The sequence below is a fragment of the Lissotriton vulgaris genome, chromosome 5 (assembly GCF_964263255.1).
Source record: "Lissotriton vulgaris chromosome 5, aLisVul1.2, whole genome shotgun sequence".
Classification (NCBI taxonomy): domain Eukaryota; kingdom Metazoa; phylum Chordata; class Amphibia; order Caudata; family Salamandridae; genus Lissotriton; species Lissotriton vulgaris.
In genome coordinates, this window is record NC_141693.1 from 1139542618 (window position 1) to 1139565251 (window position 22634).

At 43.5% G+C, this 22634-nt stretch overlaps 1 protein-coding gene across 1 annotated transcript in view; it reads right to left on the minus strand.

Moving 5' to 3' along the window:
• Nucleotides 1-577: 577 nt before the first annotated feature.
• AFAP1L2 (actin filament associated protein 1 like 2) overlaps nucleotides 578-22634 on the minus strand; it is a 588328-nt gene continuing 566271 nt past the window's right edge. Inside the window, exons 18-19 of the mRNA XM_086922880.1 lie at nucleotides 18031-18156; nucleotides 578-1348 (exon numbers count right to left, since the gene is read on the minus strand). Of these exons, the coding sequence (XP_086779006.1) occupies nucleotides 1322-1348; nucleotides 18031-18156 (153 nt within the window). The 3' untranslated portion in view covers nucleotides 578-1321. The remainder of the gene's footprint in view (nucleotides 1349-18030; nucleotides 18157-22634) is intronic.

The following is a 22634-nucleotide window of genomic DNA, read 5'->3' on the forward strand; positions in this document are numbered from 1 at the left end:
CTGGACCAAAGTCTGATGAAAAAAAAAAAGTGGCAGTTTCCAAAAATGAGTGCTAGAGGGCCCCACCGGGAACCACCGTCTCAAATTAAGCACTGGCCTGCAAGCATCCTTACCTCTCCTGCAGTCGAGTGTTTTGTTTTTCACAAAAGACACCCCAGGGATTTCAAGTCGAGTTAGGGTTGTAGAACGGTCTCCTCCCTTGAAAACTGTGGCCAAAGAGGGTAACCCTTACAGGGCTTTGCCCAAGGGACGAGGAGGGCAGAAGGCTGCAACATACTGGGCAGGTGTGTGCTGCAAAACACGAACACGAGGCAGTATCTTTAAGGGGAGGCTGCATCATGACGAGCCTCGACCAACCTTCATCTTTGGACAGTTTTTTTTCCATTAGAAGCACAACAGTTACAGTGTTCTGTTCAAGACATGTTAATTTGCGATTCAAAATAAAAAAAGTCAGAAATGTGCATGTTAGAAGCCGATATGAAATGTGTTTTGTTGATAATATGTTGTTTTCTATCTTAAATGTTCTGATTAGGTTAAGCTGTGGTGCTGAAAATAAGATCACTACAACCCCTAAAAACACATTTAAGCGAGTATTTATTACAGTTTTATGAAGTGTGAGTATCGCCTTTGGAACTTCACTATTAAAAAAAAAGATATTCAGCCCCGCCTTCGGCTTCAGGCGAACACTTAACAAGCTTCAGATGGCCTGCAGAATACTAGACAAGTTATGGGGAACAAACACCCGAGCCCTGGTTTACTGGTCGCATTTTTCCGAGTACACAGTGATCGCTGCCGCCTCTGGTCGCATTCTGTTGGTCTCAATGATGCTGCATGGCTTTCAGTCTGTCTGTTTCTCAGGGTTCTTTTGCAGCAACCCCTGCGCCGCACACATATGTACATTTTGACTCGGTGGCAGGTGAGCATTTCTCATGTCCTTTTTTGAAATGTTCTGGAGCGGAAACGGATAAACACAAATTCTATTTCATGTAATCTGTCACCGCACGTGAGTTTCATTACATTCTAACTCGTATGCTTCTTAAAAAAATAAATATAGGAATGTCTCGCGCCGCCTTTTTGGCATTTCATTGTCAGTCTCTCTGTGGACGGCGAGAAGTCCAGGTGGGGACCAGAGGTAAGAAATGGACGCTTTAGCAACGCTGGTTAAATTAAAGTTCGTGAATTCTCCCGAAAGCGACTCATCATGGAAGGATATGGTCTACTTTTCAGTTGTACACGTTATGGTGCATCCCGTGCTCACCGTCCTTTCACCCACGCGCGAGCTTCCCCTTTCCAGTCTCTCAGTCGCTGATGGAGAACTTCTTTAGCTGGTGCCTTTCCTCTCCCATTCCTGAAAAGAGACCAAACAGACAGAGTGTAAATGAAACGGGTCACTTTATTTGAGCACTCTGCATGTGTACATGGCGACATCTTGTGGTCGATTACAGTATGTACCTTAAAAACTGATGAAAGATGTGATTGATACCCGATATCGACAATAACCGAGATTGACAAAGCAACTAGGTATTACTTAGCCTTTTTTTTTATAATGGTCCCAACATATGGGTATAAAATGAACAACAACCTTTTCTCAAGGTCCGACCAACAGGCACCATGGCACATAGATCAACAAAACAAACGTCAAGGCATTAATGCACACAGCCAGGGCTTTCAGTGGGATGTAAAATTTCGGGGGTCTCTCAAAGTGCGTGGCTAATGTAATTAAAGGCGTGGCTTAAAACAGATAAGCTAAAAATCTGTGAATAGCATAGTGTGCTGCCCGACTTGCATGTTGCTGTTTCTGTCATTGCATCCAGATATATGATACAACGAGTAACATCATACCTACAAGAAGTCAGGACTATTGGCTTTGTCAATGGTCGTTAGTTGCATATTGAAAAACCTTCCAATTAAAGACCTGGTGACACCACGATAATGTTGCTGCTCCCGAGTTTCAAAAAGAGAAGGGAAATACAGACAGAAATCCTTCCCCTACAACACTCACCTGGCTTGACGTCATGCCGTAACTTCTCCACTAGTGAGAAGTAAGCAGAGTGAGCACGCACTCATCGATGTGCCTGCTGTCACTGTGGTCCAGGTAAAAACGACCAGCCTGTGCCAGGGCACAAAACAGAGCCCAATAGAGACCCATTTCGAGGCCTCCTTTAAAAAACTGCCGGTGCTCAGCACCAGTGAGACCCGGCCCACTTAAAGCCCTGCACACATCCCTTTGCTAAATGTGCTCGTGGGTAGGATTTACCCCCAGCTTACTACCGACATTTAATGCTATCTTCTTATCGCACAATTCACCCTTGCATCTATAATGAATGAGAGGATGCATTTTGAGCTAAGAAGCAGAGTTAAATGCAGCAGAACATGAATACTTTGTGCTTCTAAATGAGCTCTCGCAGTAGGATTCCCCTCCTGCCCCCAATTACTCTTAATAACGCGAGGATGAGTAATAGCATAATTATAGGTCATTTCATATCAAAAGGTAATGTGGAATTACCAAAATTACCCGATTACTCAGCCGTAATCAAAATTCTGCCAAGGTCTAGTTTCTTCCTAACATAAACATAAGATTACAACAACCGATATTGTGCAAAAGTTGGCGACCAACCCAAACGTATGAAGCAGGCAGCTCAACCAAATGAAAAGCGAGCAATTTCACATTACATCACAGCCAAGGAGCACAATAATTCCTACCAAAAGGATCAAAATATACCCTGGCATTAATATGAATTAATAAATGAATAAGAATTTGTTCACAGCTCTGCTACCCAAGAGGTATTCCTGACGTTAGAGAACCAGATAGGGACTGAGCAGACTAATTTACCCTGTCAAAAGGCCAAGTTTTCAGGTCCTTTTGGAGAGAGGATAGGAAGAAGTAGCAAGATGCCAGAAAGTTCTACGCCTTTGAAACTAGATGGGAGAAAAAATGACTGCCAATGCGAAGTCTGGAGAAACAAGGAAGTAGCAGTCGTGGCTGGTGCAGGTAACAGTGGTGGGCGGGGGTGGGGCAGGGCACATGGTGGGGAGTGAAGTCGACAGCCGACAATGAGGGAAACTAAAATTTAAAAAAAGAAAGAAAACCACTTACCTTGAACTTGCCGCATCACCAACTTGGCGATGAGGCAATCGCAAGGTAAGTGGTTTTCTTTTATGTTTTCCCTTGTCGTCGTCTGTCGAGTTCACCCCACCTAACCACCGCTCTTGCCTGTACCGACCGCAACTGGGAACTGGTTCAAGAAGAGCTATGGAAGAATGAAGGGATCTGGAAGGAGAACAGGGCAGAAATGTTTATGTGAAGTACACAGGGCTCTTATGGCAGAGAGTCTTGTGTAACATATATAAGGCCTTGAAAAAAGAGGGTTTACAAATGGAGAGTCAATGTAGGGCTTCAAATGGCTAGACAGAAATTGGCATTGAGGTAATCTGGCTGTGGCATTTTGTACAACTTGAAGTTGATGTAGTATCAAGTCTGAGAGGGCTAGATATGGCGAGTTCCCATAATCTAGTCTGGATGAGGTCAAGGCTAGAGTGATTATTTTGTGAGCAGATGGGGGAGGGAGGGGATGAGGCAGAAGTTTCACACTGGCCCCATGTTATCTGGGGTCTTTTAGTCACTCCATGCTTTGTTCCCAAAATCACATTGTTGCTGGGCCGAATGACCCACAAAGGCCGCCTGCTGCTCCTACAAATGCATCCACAGAAGTACTACTACATCACTTGAGAGTGAGAGTTGTTCAGTTGCAGCTGTAGATCTAGAGAGGATTACAATGGCACTTGTATTGAGGATTAGTTTTCACCATGGAAACCTGGAACACTTTAAGTGCAACAAGGATGGCAGAGCAACAAAGTGAGCCATGCAAGTGTCCCCATCAATCCTGACAGGTCACTTGATCCATCAAGATGCGGTGTGTTCTTTTTAAAAGAAGGACACCCACCTGATAAAGTGCTGGCGTTCAGTAGCTGTACAAAAAGGGAAGCATTTGGCTGTAAAGGAGACAGTTATGTGGAACTTACATATGAGAAACTTATATCAAAGTGATGTGAAAAAAACCTTGCCCCCACTCTCCAAAGAGGGAGGAGGTGGAATTGAAGCCGCGCCATTTTAAACTAGTCGCAGTTGTTTGCGACACATCCAGTTAGCATAAACAATTGGTTACTGATACAGTCTGATCAAGCTGTGACTTGAACAGTGTCTGCTGCGCTCAACAGTGATAAGACAGCCTTTGGACCATTCTATTAGCGTGCAGAGGTGGTACCAACGCCTTCATTTGACCAGTTGGCATTTAGAATGACAGAACCGGGAATGTTATAAGGTTTGTTAGGAGCTTCTGGTCTCTGGGTACAGGAACGTCAGGGCTCTTCAGCACGCTACGTCACCCCTCCTGAAGACGGACATCAACACATCCACAGTTCCATGTGACTGGGAGCAGGAGGGCTCAAGCAGACATTCAGGCTTGCTGTTGAGCCAAGCTCGAGCAGAGGAAGGTGGAACAATAGGCATCCTGTCATAGGGAGGTGTGACTACTTCCCAGACAGGATTTAGTGTATTGGGACCGGGTGGATGTGCTTGCCAGTGCCAGAAAGTCTGCATGAGGGGCACATTTGGTGTCCCTGTGCATAGTCCAGTAGAAACCAGTCCTTGGAGCGGTTGGCTCCCACTCTGACGCAACACTGACAAAGGACATGGGAGTAAACTCCTCCCTGTCCAGACCCTCGCCAAGGAGGGTCCCCTGAGTCTTCCCAACTTTTTCCCTAGGGTACTTAAGGGCATACCTGGGTGTAGGACCCTAGATTCATCATGGGATAAGATTCAGATCATACACCACTGCCCTTCTACCGTTTGAGCACTCTGGACTTTGCTGGACTTAGTTTGGGCCTGACCTCGTGTGCATCGTGGCCTGCAACTTTTGGTGAGCTGCTTGAGGTCCTCTTACGACTCCAGTGCTTCTGGCCTGAGTTGTTTCTTTTGAGCTCCCCTGATTGCTCAGGGCCTGCGCTGACTTCCCTGCCTTTGGTGAGTCCCCTGGACCTTGCTGGTCCCAACTTCTAAACTTTAAGCATGGGTTGCATGTGCCAAGGCTCGTTGGCACTCCCACTGGACACCGACCCCTCAGCACTTGACATCCTTCATGGGACAGCTCATACCCTGGTCCCGGTCTTCCTCAGCATATCCTAATTCTCACAGCTGCATAGTCAAGGTAATCGTCATCTTCCCTGAAGCACCCAACATAGGAGGGCATTCATCTTCCAAGTCTCCTGGTCACTCCTGAATGACATACTCTGTCCCCTCTGCTTTCAGGTACTCCTCTTCAAGAATTCAAGTTTGGATTCTCACTGACACTTGCTCCTCTTACAGCATTGGCACTTTCCTGAAGCCCTCCACTAGGTTCGACAGCAGTTTGACAACTTCACAGGTATACACCCGGCTTCCCTGGTGTAGGTGACGTGGTTACTAGGGTATCAATGGGTGGGACGGCTCTCCAACCTTCTGTCTTCAAATGGGTTCCTCCAGGGTCCACTGGGAAGGGTCAATTAGTCTTTAAAAATCCAACTGCAACTTGCACCTAGACTTGTACTGAGCACGCAACTGTGTTCACACACTGCACATGCTCTCCGTGGGGTCCCCATCTGCTCACCTTGGGTGGTTCTGTGGGTCACAAGCAATTCTGCGTCCTCTCAAAATTGTCCTGACTCGAGTTGTGTTTCTTATACCACTTTCTCTGTGTATTTCGTGCTATTTACTGTATTTCTTGCTAAGTATTGTGTGCATTGTGTTTATCTCCATGTGGGAGATATTTGAAAGTACTAGAGAGTATTGTATAATATATACATATTTTATAAATACTTGGTGTGGTTCTTTTCACTTAAGCTATACTGTAAGATTGCATTCTGTTAAAACAAGCTGGTTTACACTCCCTCTGGACTAAGCCTGAAGGCTGCTCTCCACAGCTACCACTTAGAGAGCTTTCTAAGGTTGTCTAAGATCTCTTAAATCACCATAAGGGTTGTCTGGACTGGTGCAGGGTGCCCAATTACATTAGTGATAATCATATACCAGGTCAGCTTCTCACACCATCATACGCCTACAGGAGTGACAATTTAGACTATTCCAGACCCCCAAAAACTATAAGAATGGCTTGGGCGACAGATGTTAGCCATTTTTAATCGCTATTGAATAAATAAACAACTGTTGTGCTGATCTTTAAATTAGAAACAGCACCACCATGTGGCAGATCCAAAGAACCATTTTCTTTTGGGGAGTTATGTATAGCGCAAACTAGACCCAAATGCATCAGAGCGCTTTACATGAGCACCAGTTGCGTTACAGATGGAGGCATTCATTTTTTGTTAGGCACTGGGAGATTAAGTGATTTGCCCAGAATCACAGGATGTTGAGAGTACCTGCCAAGACTCGAACCCAGTTCCCCAGCTTCGAGGTCAACTGCTCTTTTAGGCCACATCCTTGTTGATAATAAAGTGCCAGTGCCAAGCACCGAAAACCACTAGCCCAAATTAAGCAGTGGTTTGCATCTTAAACCATGGGTGGGTGCATAGCAATGCCCATGTACCAGCCATGGAAGGCCCTCTTAATGTTAAGTAACACAAAGCAGTGCTTTGACCTGCTTTGCTTACTGTTAGGCAACATTTCAGCGCAAAACAAGTTTTGTGTTGGAAAGCAAATAACAGTAAAAAAACATTTGGCACTGCTTTAGGTAACATTTTGTGATGCAAACTCACCGCAAAATGTTTGTAAATCTGGGGCAAAGAGAGACACGGGAACCCTGCAAGTCCTAAAAATCATTTTCAAGAGTTTGAGGAGACATGCAAGTACTGTCATCTCGGCATTAAATGGGCATTTTAAACATATTTTGACATTCTGGGGTATTTCCTAGAAGATGCTAGGGCAAGGCATATCTCTCTGGAAACTTACTTAAGAAAGCCCCTCCAGCGGCGTCACTAGGAGGGTGCGGGGGGTGCGGACCGCACCGGGTGTCACCCCATCATGGGGTGACACCAATCAGCTTGCCTCACCTCTGCTCTGCTGCTTTATGTGGTGTTGGAGTATGAGTCTACTTTAAACTTTATTATAGTGCAAGCGCACGGTGCGCATCTGCTTATAATGCAAATTAAAATACTGCAGTCAGTGCAGTGCACGTCGCCACGCACGCACACACCACCTATAGCGGTGATGTGATGAATGATGATGGTGCGATGCGTGGCGGCGTACAGTTTATGGGTCCCAGGGCCGTCAATCTTTAGTGCAGTGGCGTCACTAGGGTTGGTGCCACCCGGTGCGGGTAACTCATGGTGTCACCCCCTCACGACTTACCGCATGGACCTCCTCCGCACCGAGTCCTCCAGTGGACACAGATGGCAAATAACAGGACCATACAGAATCCTTAGTAACGTTTATAAATTTACGTCCCATGTTTGGTAATGACTTACAGCCGCATAGTGTCTACTCAAGATAGTAGAGCGAGACAGAGACCATGTAGGCCTATGCAAGATGCCTACGACTTGCCCACCTGCATGGACATATAACCGGCACATGCACACTCGGAGAGAAGTCATTGTATCCCTTGGGCAAAGGTTTGCCAAAATCAACTTAGCACAGAAAGAGGACTAGCAAGACAGACGTTAGGAGGCCAATTTACAAATGCATTTGGAGTGCATAAAGTAGTGCTCCTGTTGAATTTCTTTAGGCACTAGGACACGAGTTTCTGAATTGTCCTCAAAACATCTAAAAGTGGAATAAATGGGAACACTGTGGGAGTATTCAACACAATTAGCACAAACAGAAAGGACAGTGCGTTTACTATTTGGGAGTTGGACATTTCTGGACTGGCAAACAGAGGCATGTAAGAGTATGTTAAAGAGAACTACTCCTGTAGAACTACCACTGAGGTCTCTCCTGATACGGCCTCACCTCTGCTGCACTGCACTTCTAACCTACCTGGCCAAAGACTGAGCACGTTACAATCTGCGGGTTGACTGTGCCCTGCAAGCCATCCAGGTTCTTGACTAAGCTCCCTGAAGCATGTGGTAATGTGAAACATAAACCTCAACCAGCATTTTTCCAACTATCTGTAGGAATCGTGTGCAGCACCAAGGAGTGTTTCTGACTGGTGGCATTTCCCACTTCACTGCCATTTCCTGGTAGGGGAAAGCACCAGCAGGGTGGTAATTGTGTTGTAGCAGCCAATAATGGCAGTATGTTCCTGATCCAAACATCGGAACTGCAGGGGAAGAGGACTCTCTACAGCTCACCAGCTCTGACACTTTGCTTCTTGACACAGCGGTCTTCAAAAAACTAAAACTCGATATAGACCTTCTCAAGCTGTGCACATAGTCTGGAATTCTATCCCACCTACATTCTGGACTAAACTCTGTCTTGCAGCTTCTAAAAATGAGAACTCAAACAAATCCTTCTTAACTCTTACTTTCCCATCTCCTTCACGTTAATACCTCACATATATGTCGAGGTAGGACTCGGAGACATCCCTGGGCTTGTGATACTTCAATCAGGTGATTAGCCACGCTCTACAAATTCATGTAACATAACAATGCACACATCCTATCCTATACATAATTTGATTGGTTTTTGATGGGGTTGTCATTGCAGGACCTAAGATGGCCAGGCCACATAACCTGAGTTTAAGGGAAGACATAACAGTTAAATCAACCATCAGTTGATCAAAGTTCTGCAGAGCTACAGACAAGTCTGTAACAAGCATAAACAGGTTTAGGTACTGTGTCCTCTGGAAGGACTCACGTCTAGCTAGGGATGAGTGTGGACTCTCCAAGATGGGTGTCAGGGCACTGTAGAGGGACTCTGTGTGGGGGGAGACAAAATCAGAAGGCAACCTGGAGATAAACTCCAACTTATACTGCACTCACCGGCTAACACCACATAAGAATACAGCGTGAGTTAGAAGAAGGTACTTGTTACAAATAAAGAATACATACATGGTACTGAACGAAACTAGTTAAGGGGAAATGACTAGTTAAGGGAGAGTCTAGCATATTTTACAGAGTGGATGTCAATTGCCTCCTCTCCTGAAGATACCAAGGATACCAGTAAAAACCCTGGGGCTTATTTTATTTACAAGCCCCTTGCGCTGCAAGTCCGCCACTTTTTTCCATATTAAAAGTGACGCACTGGTCGAGCAAGGGGCTTGTAAATAAGCCCCCCTGTTCCACTCACTAGTCATAGCTGCCACTAGCTAGCTGCCTGTCTCCCTTAGACTGGTGAGAGGGCACTGTTCTAATACCCCAGTGGGCATCAAAAACAACAAGGAGCATGTCCAGTGAGATCCAAGATAGGAAGCCTTTCGCCCTTACAAAAAAACTGCTCTGCCTCCACACCCCCCTCCCAAAAAAAGACCTAATCCAGTTGGCTCTGAAATGTTATTTGTTTTGGCGAAGGAACTATGCCAGCAGTGTTTTAAGAAGGCACCATTTTCTTGTTGTTTTTAAGCAATCTACGGTTTGTGCACTCATAATTCACAAACATTGTTTGACTCGCCATCAGCCCTAGCTTCGAGCGGTAAGTCTGACATATTGATTGTGTAAGGCATACGTTACACCCAATAGGAATTTCATGGTGCAATGTTAATACTCTGTAATAAAGCCTATAGATGGCTATTTTGTCATATAAAATCTCACAGATTATCTTGATAGAGGAATGATTTTGGTGTTGTTTGCCCCCCTGACAACCCTAGGGGTCGAAAATTTCCACTGTAATATTTCTTGTTAGAATGTCTCCGGAAGACCTGCCTGGCTTAGCTGTCTGCCAATATCTTGTAATAAAAAAAATTGAATACAAAAATCTATCAATGTAAAAAGCTACAGATACAGAGGGCCTTTCTGTCAACCTTCTTCTGTCTGTGGCCATGCCTGAGCTTTAAAAAGTGATAGGATATGTTCATTACCTTTGCAAGATGGACAACTGTTGGTATATTTAGCTTTGATATTGTAAGCATATGCCTGCTGGGTTTAGAAAGCAGCATGTTTTCTTTTTTCTGCTTGTATCCTTCTTAATTTATCTTTTATATCTTGAGGAGTGTATGTGTTTTATCACGGCTATAACAGAGGGAGAATTTAATAATGAGTCAGTGGATGGTTGAATGAATGCATGAGTTCAAATATGAGTGGCAGAGTGAATATATGAGGACATGTCCTCTGTCTAAACCCATCAGTAGCACAATCGTCACTTTCATTCATAAGCCAAGCCTATTGGCTTTGCCAATGCTCGTATCCCAAGATTCCAAAGATTCTATGTCACATTACTTTCTGCTTAAATTCTCTTTCTTGTCCCCCAATATTTATTGGTGTCCCCGTTACCCTCCCATGTTTTTCTTTCCTTATTCCTCTCTTTACTTTTCACATGTTCTCTGGTGCTCATCTACCTTCTCGTCCCTGTAACTCAGTTTCAAACATGGCCATCACATCTTTAATCCTGGGAAGTGGCAGACATATCCTAAAGTATGTCTCCCTTCAAAGACTTCCAATGCCCTTGTAAATAAGACACAAAACCCTCCCTACCAGCTACAGGAGGATTTGGCAAGGTATTTGCTAAGAATTAGATTAGAAAGTACTTACTATCCTCTAGGTTTGAGCACCAGCCTGAAAAAGTGACTACTATTTTGTAGTGTAGACCTTACCTCTAGATCCATCTAAATACAGTAGATTCACCTCCAGGGTTTATAATAATATGATTTAAAAACACATCATTTAACTATACATAGTGTAGATAGAGGAGGCGGAGACTGGCCTGCACCTAATTCCAAAGTTAAAAAAAATCCCCTACAAACTGCCAATATTTTTTTGAGAATTCCAATTGGTGCTGGAAACGTATGTGCCATGTTCTCACGAGTTAACTTTAAAAACAGTTTTCTGTGTGATTTTAAAACAGGAAGGATGGTAGCAAGCTTTTATTTTTTCTCAAAACAAATTAAAAGTCAATATTTTAACGTAAATAGCCACACGCAGAAAACTCTGCTTAGTGTAGTAGCAAATACAGTATTCGCGAGAATTATGGAAGTTCACAAGAGAATTTCTTTTTACCTTCATTCAACAATATCAAGCTATTAAGATGAGAAATCAGAAATTTGCTATCTCTTCCTTCCTCAAGATGGAGCAATAAGTTATTTTAGCCTTTATTTTAAAAAGTGAGGTTTGTTTCATTTATTCTTTTTATAATATACATACAATTTATATTCATGTACTATATCATTTCTCTGGGAATACTCATATGTCCCTCTTTCAATTACATTTTTTAGCATCTTTTGTTCTTTTTGTCTACGATATTTTTACCTTGAAATAACTTCAATTTGTCTATTTGCCTTTGCTACTATTTTACATCTGCTAAAAAAATGCTAAGAAAAACGTTCTGACCCCCAAATGAACCGTGTTCACACTACACAACTGAAAAAAATCAAGAAACGCAATCAGAAAAATAAAATTGTCTTTTTCTCCAGCCATGTTTACAGCATCGTTCTGCGTTCAAAACCATCTTGGGACAGGTTTTCGCGGGGTGGTGACTATTAACTAAGGATTACCAACAGTACACTTCAGCGCATAAGGCATAACATCGAGGGCAGCGGAGAAAAATACAGACTAACACCTCAAGTGGAATGTTACCACCCTTCCAGTTCAAGGCCTTCATTTTCGTCCACTGATTTATAAGGCTATGCCTCAAGTGCATAACTGCCGCACACAGGTTTCGACAAAAACAGACCCAGTTCTGGAAATCTTACACTGTTGAATATTGACTTAACCTACTAGCATAATCCGCACTCAAAGGTACCCGTGCACGGATTCTATACCAAACCACCCAGGGCAAAGCAACACAACTGGTCAAAGCGGCCGCGTACAGAGCTTTGTGGGGTCCTCGTTTTAGGACAGAGGGCTCGCTCTCATGGATGACCCTTGCTGTACTGCTGACGCCATTCTTTTTGCCAAGAGTGATACACAAACATGCAGAAACTTGTACCTCAAGGGCCCACATGCTTTGAAATTAGTCCGGCATTAAACTAGCTGCATGCATGGGTAGTACCAAAAACACAGCTGTGTTCAGAAGCGGCACTCGAGACCCACACCAGGGCGGAGGAAGAACGGCGAGGGCAGGCCCAGCGCATCTCTGTTGCTGAAACGGATGCAATGGCAGCATCGGGGGCATTTCCTAGTATTGTAGTGCAAGCGAACAGAGGCGAGATTGTCCTGCGTGTTTGTTGGAATTTGATCATGCCCCCCTCCAACATCACGCAGCACGATCTATTTTTCCTCCACTGGCTTCTAGTAATACCCCGGGCCTGCAGGAGAGCGAGACAGAGTTTACTTACTCACTCAGCTCGACAGGACTGAGAGCCCAGAAAAACAAGCCTCTGCCTCGCATTTGGAGGATCAGTCGCTTCTCCGGCCCTGCAAAACAGCCTGAACTTTACAGCCGAAAAGAAGTACTTTCGGTTTGCAAGTCAAATGAGACAGGTCCTCACAGCTTCTGGCGGGTTCCCATGAAATAGGAGAAGATGAAGACATCTAATCCATGCGATTGTGATGTGATTGTGTGCCATTTTTCTAAACTTCATATAAATGATCTTTCTCTTACCTCGGCCTCCGGACCCATTACCGGATGAAGGGGAGACGACGGTGCACTGCTCGCGATATCAAACACCGACAGAGGAGGTGAAACTTATTCTATCAGCGCACGCACTCCAGGCCTTGCCGAGACACTGTCTCCACAGACGCGGTGCAGGGGCGCAAACGCCGTGACGTGTCAGAGGAACAAAGCGCGCGGGGGCTGTCCCAGGGCCGTCATTGGTAGCACTAAAGATTGACGGCCCTGGGACCCATAAACTGTACGCCGCCACGCATCGCACCATCATCATTCATCACATTACCGCTATAGGCGGTGTGTGCGTGCGTGGCAACGTGCACTGCACTGACTGCAGTATTTTAATTTGCATTATAAGCAGATGCGCACCGTGCGCTTGCACTATAATAAAGTTTAAAGTAGACTCGTACTCCAACACCACATAAAGCAGCAGATCAGAGGTGAGGCAGGCTGATTGGTGTCACCCCATGATGGGGTGACACCCGGTGCGGTCCGCACCCACCACACCCCCCTAGTGACGCCACTGCTTTAGTGCTACCAATGACGGCCCTGGGACACGGTTCATTTGGGGGTCAGAACGTTTTTCTTAGCATTTTTTTAGCAGATGCAAAATAGTAGCAAAGGCAAATAGACAAATTGAAGTTATTTCAAGGTAACAATATTGTAAACAAAAAGAACAAAAGATGCTAAAAAATGTAATTGAAAGAGGGACATAGGAGTATTCCCAGAGAAATGGTATAGTACATAAATATAAATTGTATGTATATTATAAAAAGAATAAATGAAACAAACCTCACTTTTTAAAATAAAGGCTAAAATAACTTATTGCTCCATCTTGAGGAAGGAAGAGATAGCAAATTTCTGATTTCTCATCTTAATAGCTTGATATTGTTGAATGAAGGTAAAAAGAAATTTTCTTGTGAACTTCCATAATTCTTGCGAATACTGTATTTGCTACTACACTAAGCAGAGTTTTCTGCGTGTGGCTATTTACGTTAAAATATTGACTTTTAATTTGTTTTGAGAAAAAATAAAAGCTTGCTACCATCCTTCCTGTTTTAAAATCACACAGAAAACTGTTTTTAAAGTTAACTCGTGAGAACATGGCACATACGTTTCCAGCACCAGTTGGAATTCTCAAAAAAATATTGGCAGTTTGTAGGGGATTTTTTTAACTTTGGAATTAGGTGCAGGCCAGTCTCCGCCTCCTCTATCTACACTTTGTATAGTTAAATGATGTGTTTTTAAATCATATTATTATAAACCCTGGAGGTGAATCTACTGTATTTAGATGGATCTAGAGGTAAGGTCTACACTACAAAATAGTAGTCACTTTTTCAGGCTGGTGCTCAAACCTAGAGGATAGTAAGTACTTTCTAATCTAATTCTTAGCAAATACCTTGCCAAATCCTCCTGTAGCTGGTAGGGAGGGTTTTGTGTCTTATTTACAAGGGCATTGGAAGTCTTTGAAGGGAGACATACTTTAGGATATGTCTGCCACTTCCCAGGATTAAAGATGTGATGGCCATGTTCAAAACTGAGCTAAAGGGACGAGAAGGTAGATGAGCACCAGAGAACATGTGAAAAGGAAAGAGAGGAATAAGTAAAGAAAAACATGGGAGAGGGTAACGGGGACACCAATAAATATTGGGAGACAAGAAAGAGAATGTAAGCAGAAAGTAATGTGACATAGAATCTTTGAAATCTTGGGATACGAGCATTGGCAAAGCCAATAGGCTTGGCTTATGAATGAAAGTGCCTATTGTGTTACTGATGGGTTTAGACAGTTGACATGTCCTCATATATGCACTCTGCCACTCATATTTGAACTCATGCATTCATTCAACCATCCACTGACTCATTATTGCATTCTCCCTCTATTATAGCCGTGATAAAACACATACACTCCTCAAGATATAAAAGATAAATTAAAAAGGATACAAGCAGAAAAAAGAAAACATGCTGCTTTCTAAACCCAGCAGGCATATGCTTACAATAACAAAGCTAAATATACCAACAGTTGTCCATCTTGCAAAGGTAATGAACATATCCTATCACGTTTTAAAGCTCTGGCATGGCCACAGACAGAAGAAGGTTGACAGAAAGGCCCTCTGTATCTGTAGCTTTTTACATTGATAGATTTTTGTATTCAATTTTTTTTATTACAAGATATTGGCAGACAGCTAAGCCAGGCAGGTCTTCCGGAGACATTCTAACAAGAAATATTACAGTGGAAATTTTCGACCCCTAGGGTTGTCAGGGGGGCAAACAACACCAAAATCATTCCTCTATCAAGATAATCTGTGAGATTTTATATGACAAAATAGCCATCTATAGGCTTTATTACAGAGTATTAACATTGCACCATGAAATTCCTATTGGGTGTAACGTATGCCTTACACAATCAATATGTCAGACTTACCGCTTGAAGCTAGGGCTGATGGCTAGTCAAACAATGTTTGTGAATTATGAGTGCACAAACCGTAGATTGCCTAAAAACAACAAGAAAATGGTGCCTTCTTAAAACACTGCTGGCATAGTTCCTTCGCCAAAACACATAACATTTTAGAGCCAACTGGATTAGGTCTTTTTTTGGGAGGGGGGGGGGTGGAGGCAGAGCAGATTTTTTGTAAGGGCGAAAGGCTTCCTATCTTGGATCTCACTGGACATGCTCCTTGTTGTTTTTGAAGCCCACTGGGGTATTAGAACAGTGCCCTCTCACCAGTCTAAGGGAGACAGGCAACTAGCTGGTGGAATCTATGACTAGTGAGTGGAACAGGGGGGCTTATTTACAAGCCCCTTGCTCGACCAGTGTGTCACTTTTAATATGGAAAAAAGTGGCGGACTGGCGGCGCAAGGGGCTTGTAAATAAAATAAGCCCCAGGGTTTTTACTGGTATCCTTGGTATCTTCAGGAGAGGAGGCAATTGACATCCACTCTGTAAAGTATGCTAGACTCTCCCTTAACTAGTAATTTCCCCTTAACTAGTTTCGTTCAGTACCATGTATGTATTCTTTATTTGTAACAAGTACCTTCTTCTAACTCTCGCTGTATTCTTATGTGGTGTTAGCCGGTGAGTGCAGTATAAGTTGGAGTTTATCTCCAGGTTGCCTTCTGATTTTGTCTCCCCCCACACAGAGTCCCTCTACAGTGCCCTGACACCCATCTTGGAGAGTCCACACTCATCCCTAGCTAGACGTGAGTCCTTCCAGAGGACACAGTACCTAAACCTGTTTATGCTTGTTACAGACTTGTCTGTAGCTCTGCAGAACTTTGATCAACTGATGGTTGATTTAACTGTTATGTCTTCCCTTAAACTCAGGTTATGTGGCCTGGCCATCTTAGGTCCTGCAATGACAACCCCATCAAAAACCAATCAAATTATGTATAGGATAGGATGTGTGCATTGTTATGTTACATGAATTTGTAGAGCGTGGCTAATCACCTGATTGAAGTATCACAAGCCCAGGGATGTCTCCGAGTCCTACCTCGACATATATGTGAGGTATTAACGTGAAGGAGATGGGGAAGTAAGAGTTAAGAAGGATTTGTTTGAGTTCTCATTTTTAGAAGCTGCAAGACAGAGTTTAGTCCAGAATGTAGGTGGGATAGAATTCCAGACTATGTGCACAGCTTGAGAAGGTCTATATCGAGTTTTAGTTTTTTGAAGACCGCTGTGTCAAGAAGCAAAGTGTCAGAGCTGGTGAGCTGTAGAGAGTCCTCTTCCCCTGCAGTTCCGATGTTTGGATCAGGAACATACTGCCATTATTGGCTGCTACAACACAATTACTACCCTGATGGTGCTTTCCCCTACCAAGAAATGGCAGTGAAGTGGGAAATGCCACCAGTCAGAAACACTCCTTGGTGCTGCACACGATTCCTACAGATAGTTGGAAAAATGCTGGTTGAGGTTTATGTTTCACATTACCACATGCTTCAGGGAGCTTAGTCAAGAACCTGGATGGCTTGCAGGGCACAGTCAACCCGCAGATTGTAACGTGCTCAGTCTTTGGCCAGGTAGGTTGGAAGTGCAGTGCAGCAGAGGTGAGGCCGTATCAGGAGAGACCTCAGTGGTAGTTCTACAGGAGTAGTACTCTTTAACATACTCTTACATGCCTCTGTTAGCCAGTCCAGAAATGTCCAACTCCCAAATAGTAAACGCACTGTCCTTTCTGTTTGTGCTAATTGTGTTGAATACTCCCACAGTGTTCCCATTTATTCCACTTTTAGATGTTTTGAGGACAATTCAGAAACTCGTGTCATAGTGCCTAAAGAAATTCAACAGGAGCACTACTTTATGCACTCCAAATGCATTTGTAAATTGGCCTCCTAACGTCTGTCTTGCTAGTCCTCTTTCTGTGCTAAGTTGATTTTGGCAAACCTTTGCCCAAGGGATACAATGACTTCTCTCCGAGTGTGCATGTGCCGGTTATATGTCCATGCAGGTGGGCAAGTCGTAGGCATCTTGCATAGGCCTACATGGTCTCTGTCTCGCTCTACTATCTTGAGTAGACACTATGCGGCTGTAAGTCATTACCAAACATGGTACGTAAATTTACAAACGTTACTAAAGGATTCTGTATGGTCCTGTTATTTACCATCTGTGTCCACTGGCGGAGGTCCATGCGGTAAGTCGTGAGGGGGTGACACCATGAGTTACCCGCACCGGGTGACACCAACCCTAGTGACGCCACTGCCCCCCTCTTTTATGACATACACATTATTCCTGAGGTGAAAAGTGGCATGAGGCTAGCTTTTCAATCAAGCTAGAATCTCAAAGATGTGTAATGTAAAAACATGTCTCTAATTGAGAAAAAAGGCAAAACAGTGACATCTCTCATAACAGGGAAATCTCTTCAAAGTATAACCGGGTCAGAAGTGTGTAAATCCCCCAGTGTCACCCAACCATAACTATTACTCCAGAAGGATGCCTAATGCATTCAGCTAATTTACTGGATGTAATGTAAAAAAGGATATTTATAAAGCGCACAGCTACTCCACAGAGTGTCCCGACGCTAAGAACAACCAAGACAGAGAAAGAACTGCTAAAAAACCAACCATGTTACGGAGAGCACCATCAGCTGTTATTGCTGAAACAACCAGGTCTTCAACCGTTTCCGAAAAGAGCAAATCCTGGACCTGCCTCAGAGGCAGACAAATCCATAAACGGGCGGCCAACACTTGAAAAGAGCGGCCGCCCCATCCCAAATATTTAATGGAGTAAGTGTGATTATTTGAAATGACTCATTTAATCAAAGTCCTCATTCAGGCACCTCTTTGCACGGCGGTCTACATTTTTACTAACTCATTGGCCAACAATTTAAATGTCAGATGGCTTGCATTGCTGTGATGTAATTGGACAATGGTTTCCATGGCTCTTCTGGATGAAGAGAGCCTGGCCTTACCTTGGCTTTCTGCATTACAGTCCCTTTCCCTGCTGTCATGATGGACATTGGGCGGTTTTTTAAAGCAGTTGCTGAGTTCACAGGTGAACAGTCAGAAGCATGAACAGGACTGCCAGAGATTTTTACCTGCATGTGGAAAAAACACCACAGATTAATACACTGACATTAAAACAAGAGTTCATCAGCTATTTACAAGATATAAGGAAAGAGCCTCAGCAACAATCAAACAACCACACAATTCCACAAAAAAAACTAGTGAAGACTTAGGATGAAAAGAGCCTAGAGACAGCTTGCAACTTTAATAACCTTTGGTGTTTTCTGATACGAATAGCGACTTTATAAAAATTGTGTCACACTTTATGCTCACTACAACATCATTGAGCGTGCAGTTTTGATGAGTTGTATCACAATTCCCTCCCATATACACTATTCATTTGTTTCGTCAGACAAATCATAGGTAAGTCAAATGATTTATTCAGCTCTCAATTAAGCATCCTTAGCTCTTTTATAAACCAGCGAGTTTCCAGATGTCAAAGTCAGTCAACAATGTTATTGCGATTAAGTCAATCATTTACAGCAGAAAATACAACATTCAATGAATAATTACGATTACTTTAACAATAACATTCAAAACATTTAGGCTTTGTAGGAAATTGGGTTACTGGTTGAGGGGGGTGAAACCCTCAAGAAGGAACCACAATTCCTGTCTGGGTGAAGTCAGAGCAAATCCCAAATTAACCTGTACTTTAACCCTCTGGTAGCTTGGAATAAAAGTAGTCCAGTTTAATTTTGAGGCAATGATTAAGGTATTTATACAGAACTTCAAACATTAATAAAGTGAATACTCAACACAAGAAAAATCCTACACCAAATTTGAAAAATGAAATAACTTATTTGAGACCAAACTGACAAAAATCCAATTAGTAGAATGAGAGGTATGCTATTTGAAACATTTAAGTGAAAATAGAACCTAAAAGCACAAATCGCCAACTGTGGTTATCTGGCAGAGCCGGACAAGGGAACAAAGTCTCAAGTTCTGGCCAACTGCAATGGAGCATGGGGTGAATTTGGGGACCAAGATAGGCCCACTGAACAAAGTACCTAAAATCCTGGTTTACAGAGCGCTGTGAGATCCTGTGTCGAGGGTGTGACGCACAGTGGTGGTTCCAAGGAGCTGTGTGGCTACAAAGAGTCCTGCATTGTCATCAAGGATGGCGTTGATGAGGGCATAGGCCGGACTGGGAACCAAAACTGGCCTTGGCAAAGAGCTCTGCCAGCCCCCCCTGGGAGAGGCCGAGCAGTTTTCCAGGGCCAGTTCTTTGGCGGATTTTGTAACAGGTGCCGATTTTGTAGTTACGCTGCAAAAATGGCACTGTAACAAAAACGGCTACGGCACCCAGGGGCCCACTGGGGAAATGCCTGGTGCCCACTACGGCCTTGAGAGGCAAAGTTCTGGGTTGAAAATGCATCGCGCACTAGAGGCTCAGAAGAAGTTGCTGCTTGGAATGTGGAGTCCTGCATCATTGCCATGGATGCGGTTGACTGGCTAACAATGTGAAGGCCTGCATCGAGGACACTATGCACAGGGGTGGTTCAGAAGAAGTTGCGACACGATGTCCTGCGTCGGCGATGTGTCGCGCAGCGGCTGTTTCAAAGTGGCTGCAAGGAGGCGCAGCGCTGCATCAGTCCTGCTCACAGGGCAACAGCTGAGCTAGCAGAACACCTTCAGGCCCACCTCCAAAGGTCCAGGACTGGGATGGCATCACATGGGGGGCAAGACTCACAGCAAGTATAGTCCAGGTGCTGGGTTGTAGATGGTTGGAGCCTTTTCTGTCCCCCGAGTCATCAGGAGGTAAGTCAACTAGCCCTTAGAGTCACTTTCGTGGTCTTGGGATCAAGGATGCAGGTCCAATCCTTTCACGCATGCAGCAGGACAAAAGAGTAGCAGACCTTCTGGCTAAGCAGCACAGCAACCCTTCTGAGTCTTCCACAGGTCCAGAGGAGTGTTGGAGAGTTGGATCTGGTGCCCACTTTGAAGTAGGAGGAGGTTCTCAAGGTTTCCACCCCAGAGGTTTTTGGAATTTCCTACATCCCTACCCTGGCCCCAGCTTGGCTGTGGTCACAAAAGACTAGTGTCAAAACCCATTACGAGTGTGCTGAGCAGAGATTTTGTGATGTGCAAGTGTGGTAAGTGAAAGCTCCTCCCCCTCATCAAGTCAGAGATGGCCCATCATGCCAGCAAATATACTTCTTTGTCTCACCGTCTGGGAGTAATACAGAAAGACCCACTGTCAGCTACATCTAGCCTAGTGACCCAGGTTAGAGGCACCAAACAGTTGGGTCAAGAAAATGCCAACTTTTGTTAACTTTCTAAAAGTGGCATTTACAGAATTGTGACTTAAAATCTGACTTTACCATTAAAAAGGTTTTAAATTGCAATTCTTTAGACACCAAACTCAATATTCCCAACTGCTCTCAATTAACAGTTATCACTTATTAAATGTATTATGCTTTTACAACCCAATTGTATCCTACAGGAGAGGCAAGCCTTGCTGTAATGAAAAATGAATGTAAACGTTTCTCACAACTAGGACTTGTAAAACTTAAAAGTGCATGTCTAACTTTTCCAATACACTGCACCATGCCCTCTGGGCTGTGTAGGGCCTACCATAGGGGTGACATATATATTGTAAAGGGAGGTTCAGGCATGGCAAGAAGTTTATTTTGCAAGGTTGAAATGGCAGTTTAATACTGTATACACAATCTGGGCAATGGCAGGCACTAGATAGGTAGGGCTGCAGACCCACTAGTAGCATTTAATTTATAGAACCTGAGTACATGTAGTATCACTTTAGCAGGAAATTGCAATTAAATTGAATGTGCCAATTGGTTGCAAGCCAATTTCACAATGTTTTAGGGAGAAAGCACAAGCACTTTACCATTGGTTAGCAGTGATAAAGTACACAGAGTCCTAAACGCCAACAACGATGGGTTCAGAAAACAGAAGGGTGAAGGCAAAACGTTTGGGGATGACCCAGCAGAGACGGCCAAGTCCAACAAGCCTCTTCACAGTTTAGAACATCGGCAGGTTCAGGGCTGCAATGAAGACAATGGAGTGCAGATGGCCAATATTGGCTTCCATAGATTCCGCCCGCACCAGCTTTCCAATATTTGTCTTTATGTTTTTCCCGGTTTACGTTACAACATTCTACCATGAGAGGGTGTTCTAATAACACCATAGCAGTTGCATTTTGGGGTATACCAGCCATTGAAAGGACCCATGCTCATTACAGACCTGATCCAAATGCTATGAAGGAAAGTGAATTTAACAATCAGTGTAGCCCTGAGTAGTTGGCTGTAATGATATATCACAGTTTACATATTGCTGTAGTCACCAGACCTTTTACTGCAGTAAGTGAACATATATTTACCTCTGAAAATTACAAACACCTCAAACTTGATACAATGTCCTGCCAAAAAATCGTTCAATGGAAACTGAACACAGTTCATCATAACTCAAACCAACTTTTCCCTGTACTCCAACAGTTCAATGAGTGCAGTATTTGTATCTGATCAATGATTTGTGTTCGCAATCACAGTCGCAAGAACTATGATAAACACCACTCCGCTACCTAAATAAGAGTAGGATACCCCCTCCTATTTACAATTCTTAATGGGTCACAAAACCCCTCTCTTGCTCCCTGTTTGAACCAGAAAACCATGATGATGAAACTGTCCAATGGATACAAACAGTACCTCAAAGTCTTACTGTCCTCCAGGACATACTGGTTTGACCAAATAACACTGTGGTTTCAGTTCAGAATATTATTTACTCAAAATGTAGCAGGGTTTAAATGGCACAGAGCACTGCCATCTTTCGTTGGACTATATATTCCCACAGTATGTACAGTATAATATTTCTAGTTTAGTTCAATGGATAGATGATGTACACTTTAACTTATAGTAGTGGGAATGATCCTTTAAACATGTAGTTACAAATAACTCCAGAGGCAACATTTCTCTGTTTGTGATATATACACTCCGGTTCCCTCGTGAGATACAGGTCTGTCCTCTGTTTTCCAAAGAGAAAACAAATCAATGCACACTAAGGCAAGTCAATCAGTTATTATACTGTAAGTCATTACACTGTATAGCCGAGTCAATCCAACATTCGAGTGAGCCAATAAATGTAATAGACACATTAATCAATAACTGCACACTACAGATGGATGAATCATTCCATATATATATTGCAACGCGGCAATCAGTACACACAATGTCTGAGACATTCATTTGATACAAGCTACACATGCTTTCAGAAATAATCCTGTGCACAATGCAGAAGGAACAATGGATTCACACTGCAATAGTCAACTGATCAATGAACATTACGACCAAATCAAGAAATGCACACTACAGCTCGCTCAATACACTCCACAAGGCTCATTTAAAACATACTGCAAGGGTCAATAAATGAATACACACTGTGGCTAAGTAAAAACGTTAATGTGTACTTTCGTTGAGTAAATGAACTGGTGCACTACCATTAAATGGATCAAAACACACGTTAATGCACTCTATTAATACATGCATACCACACAATT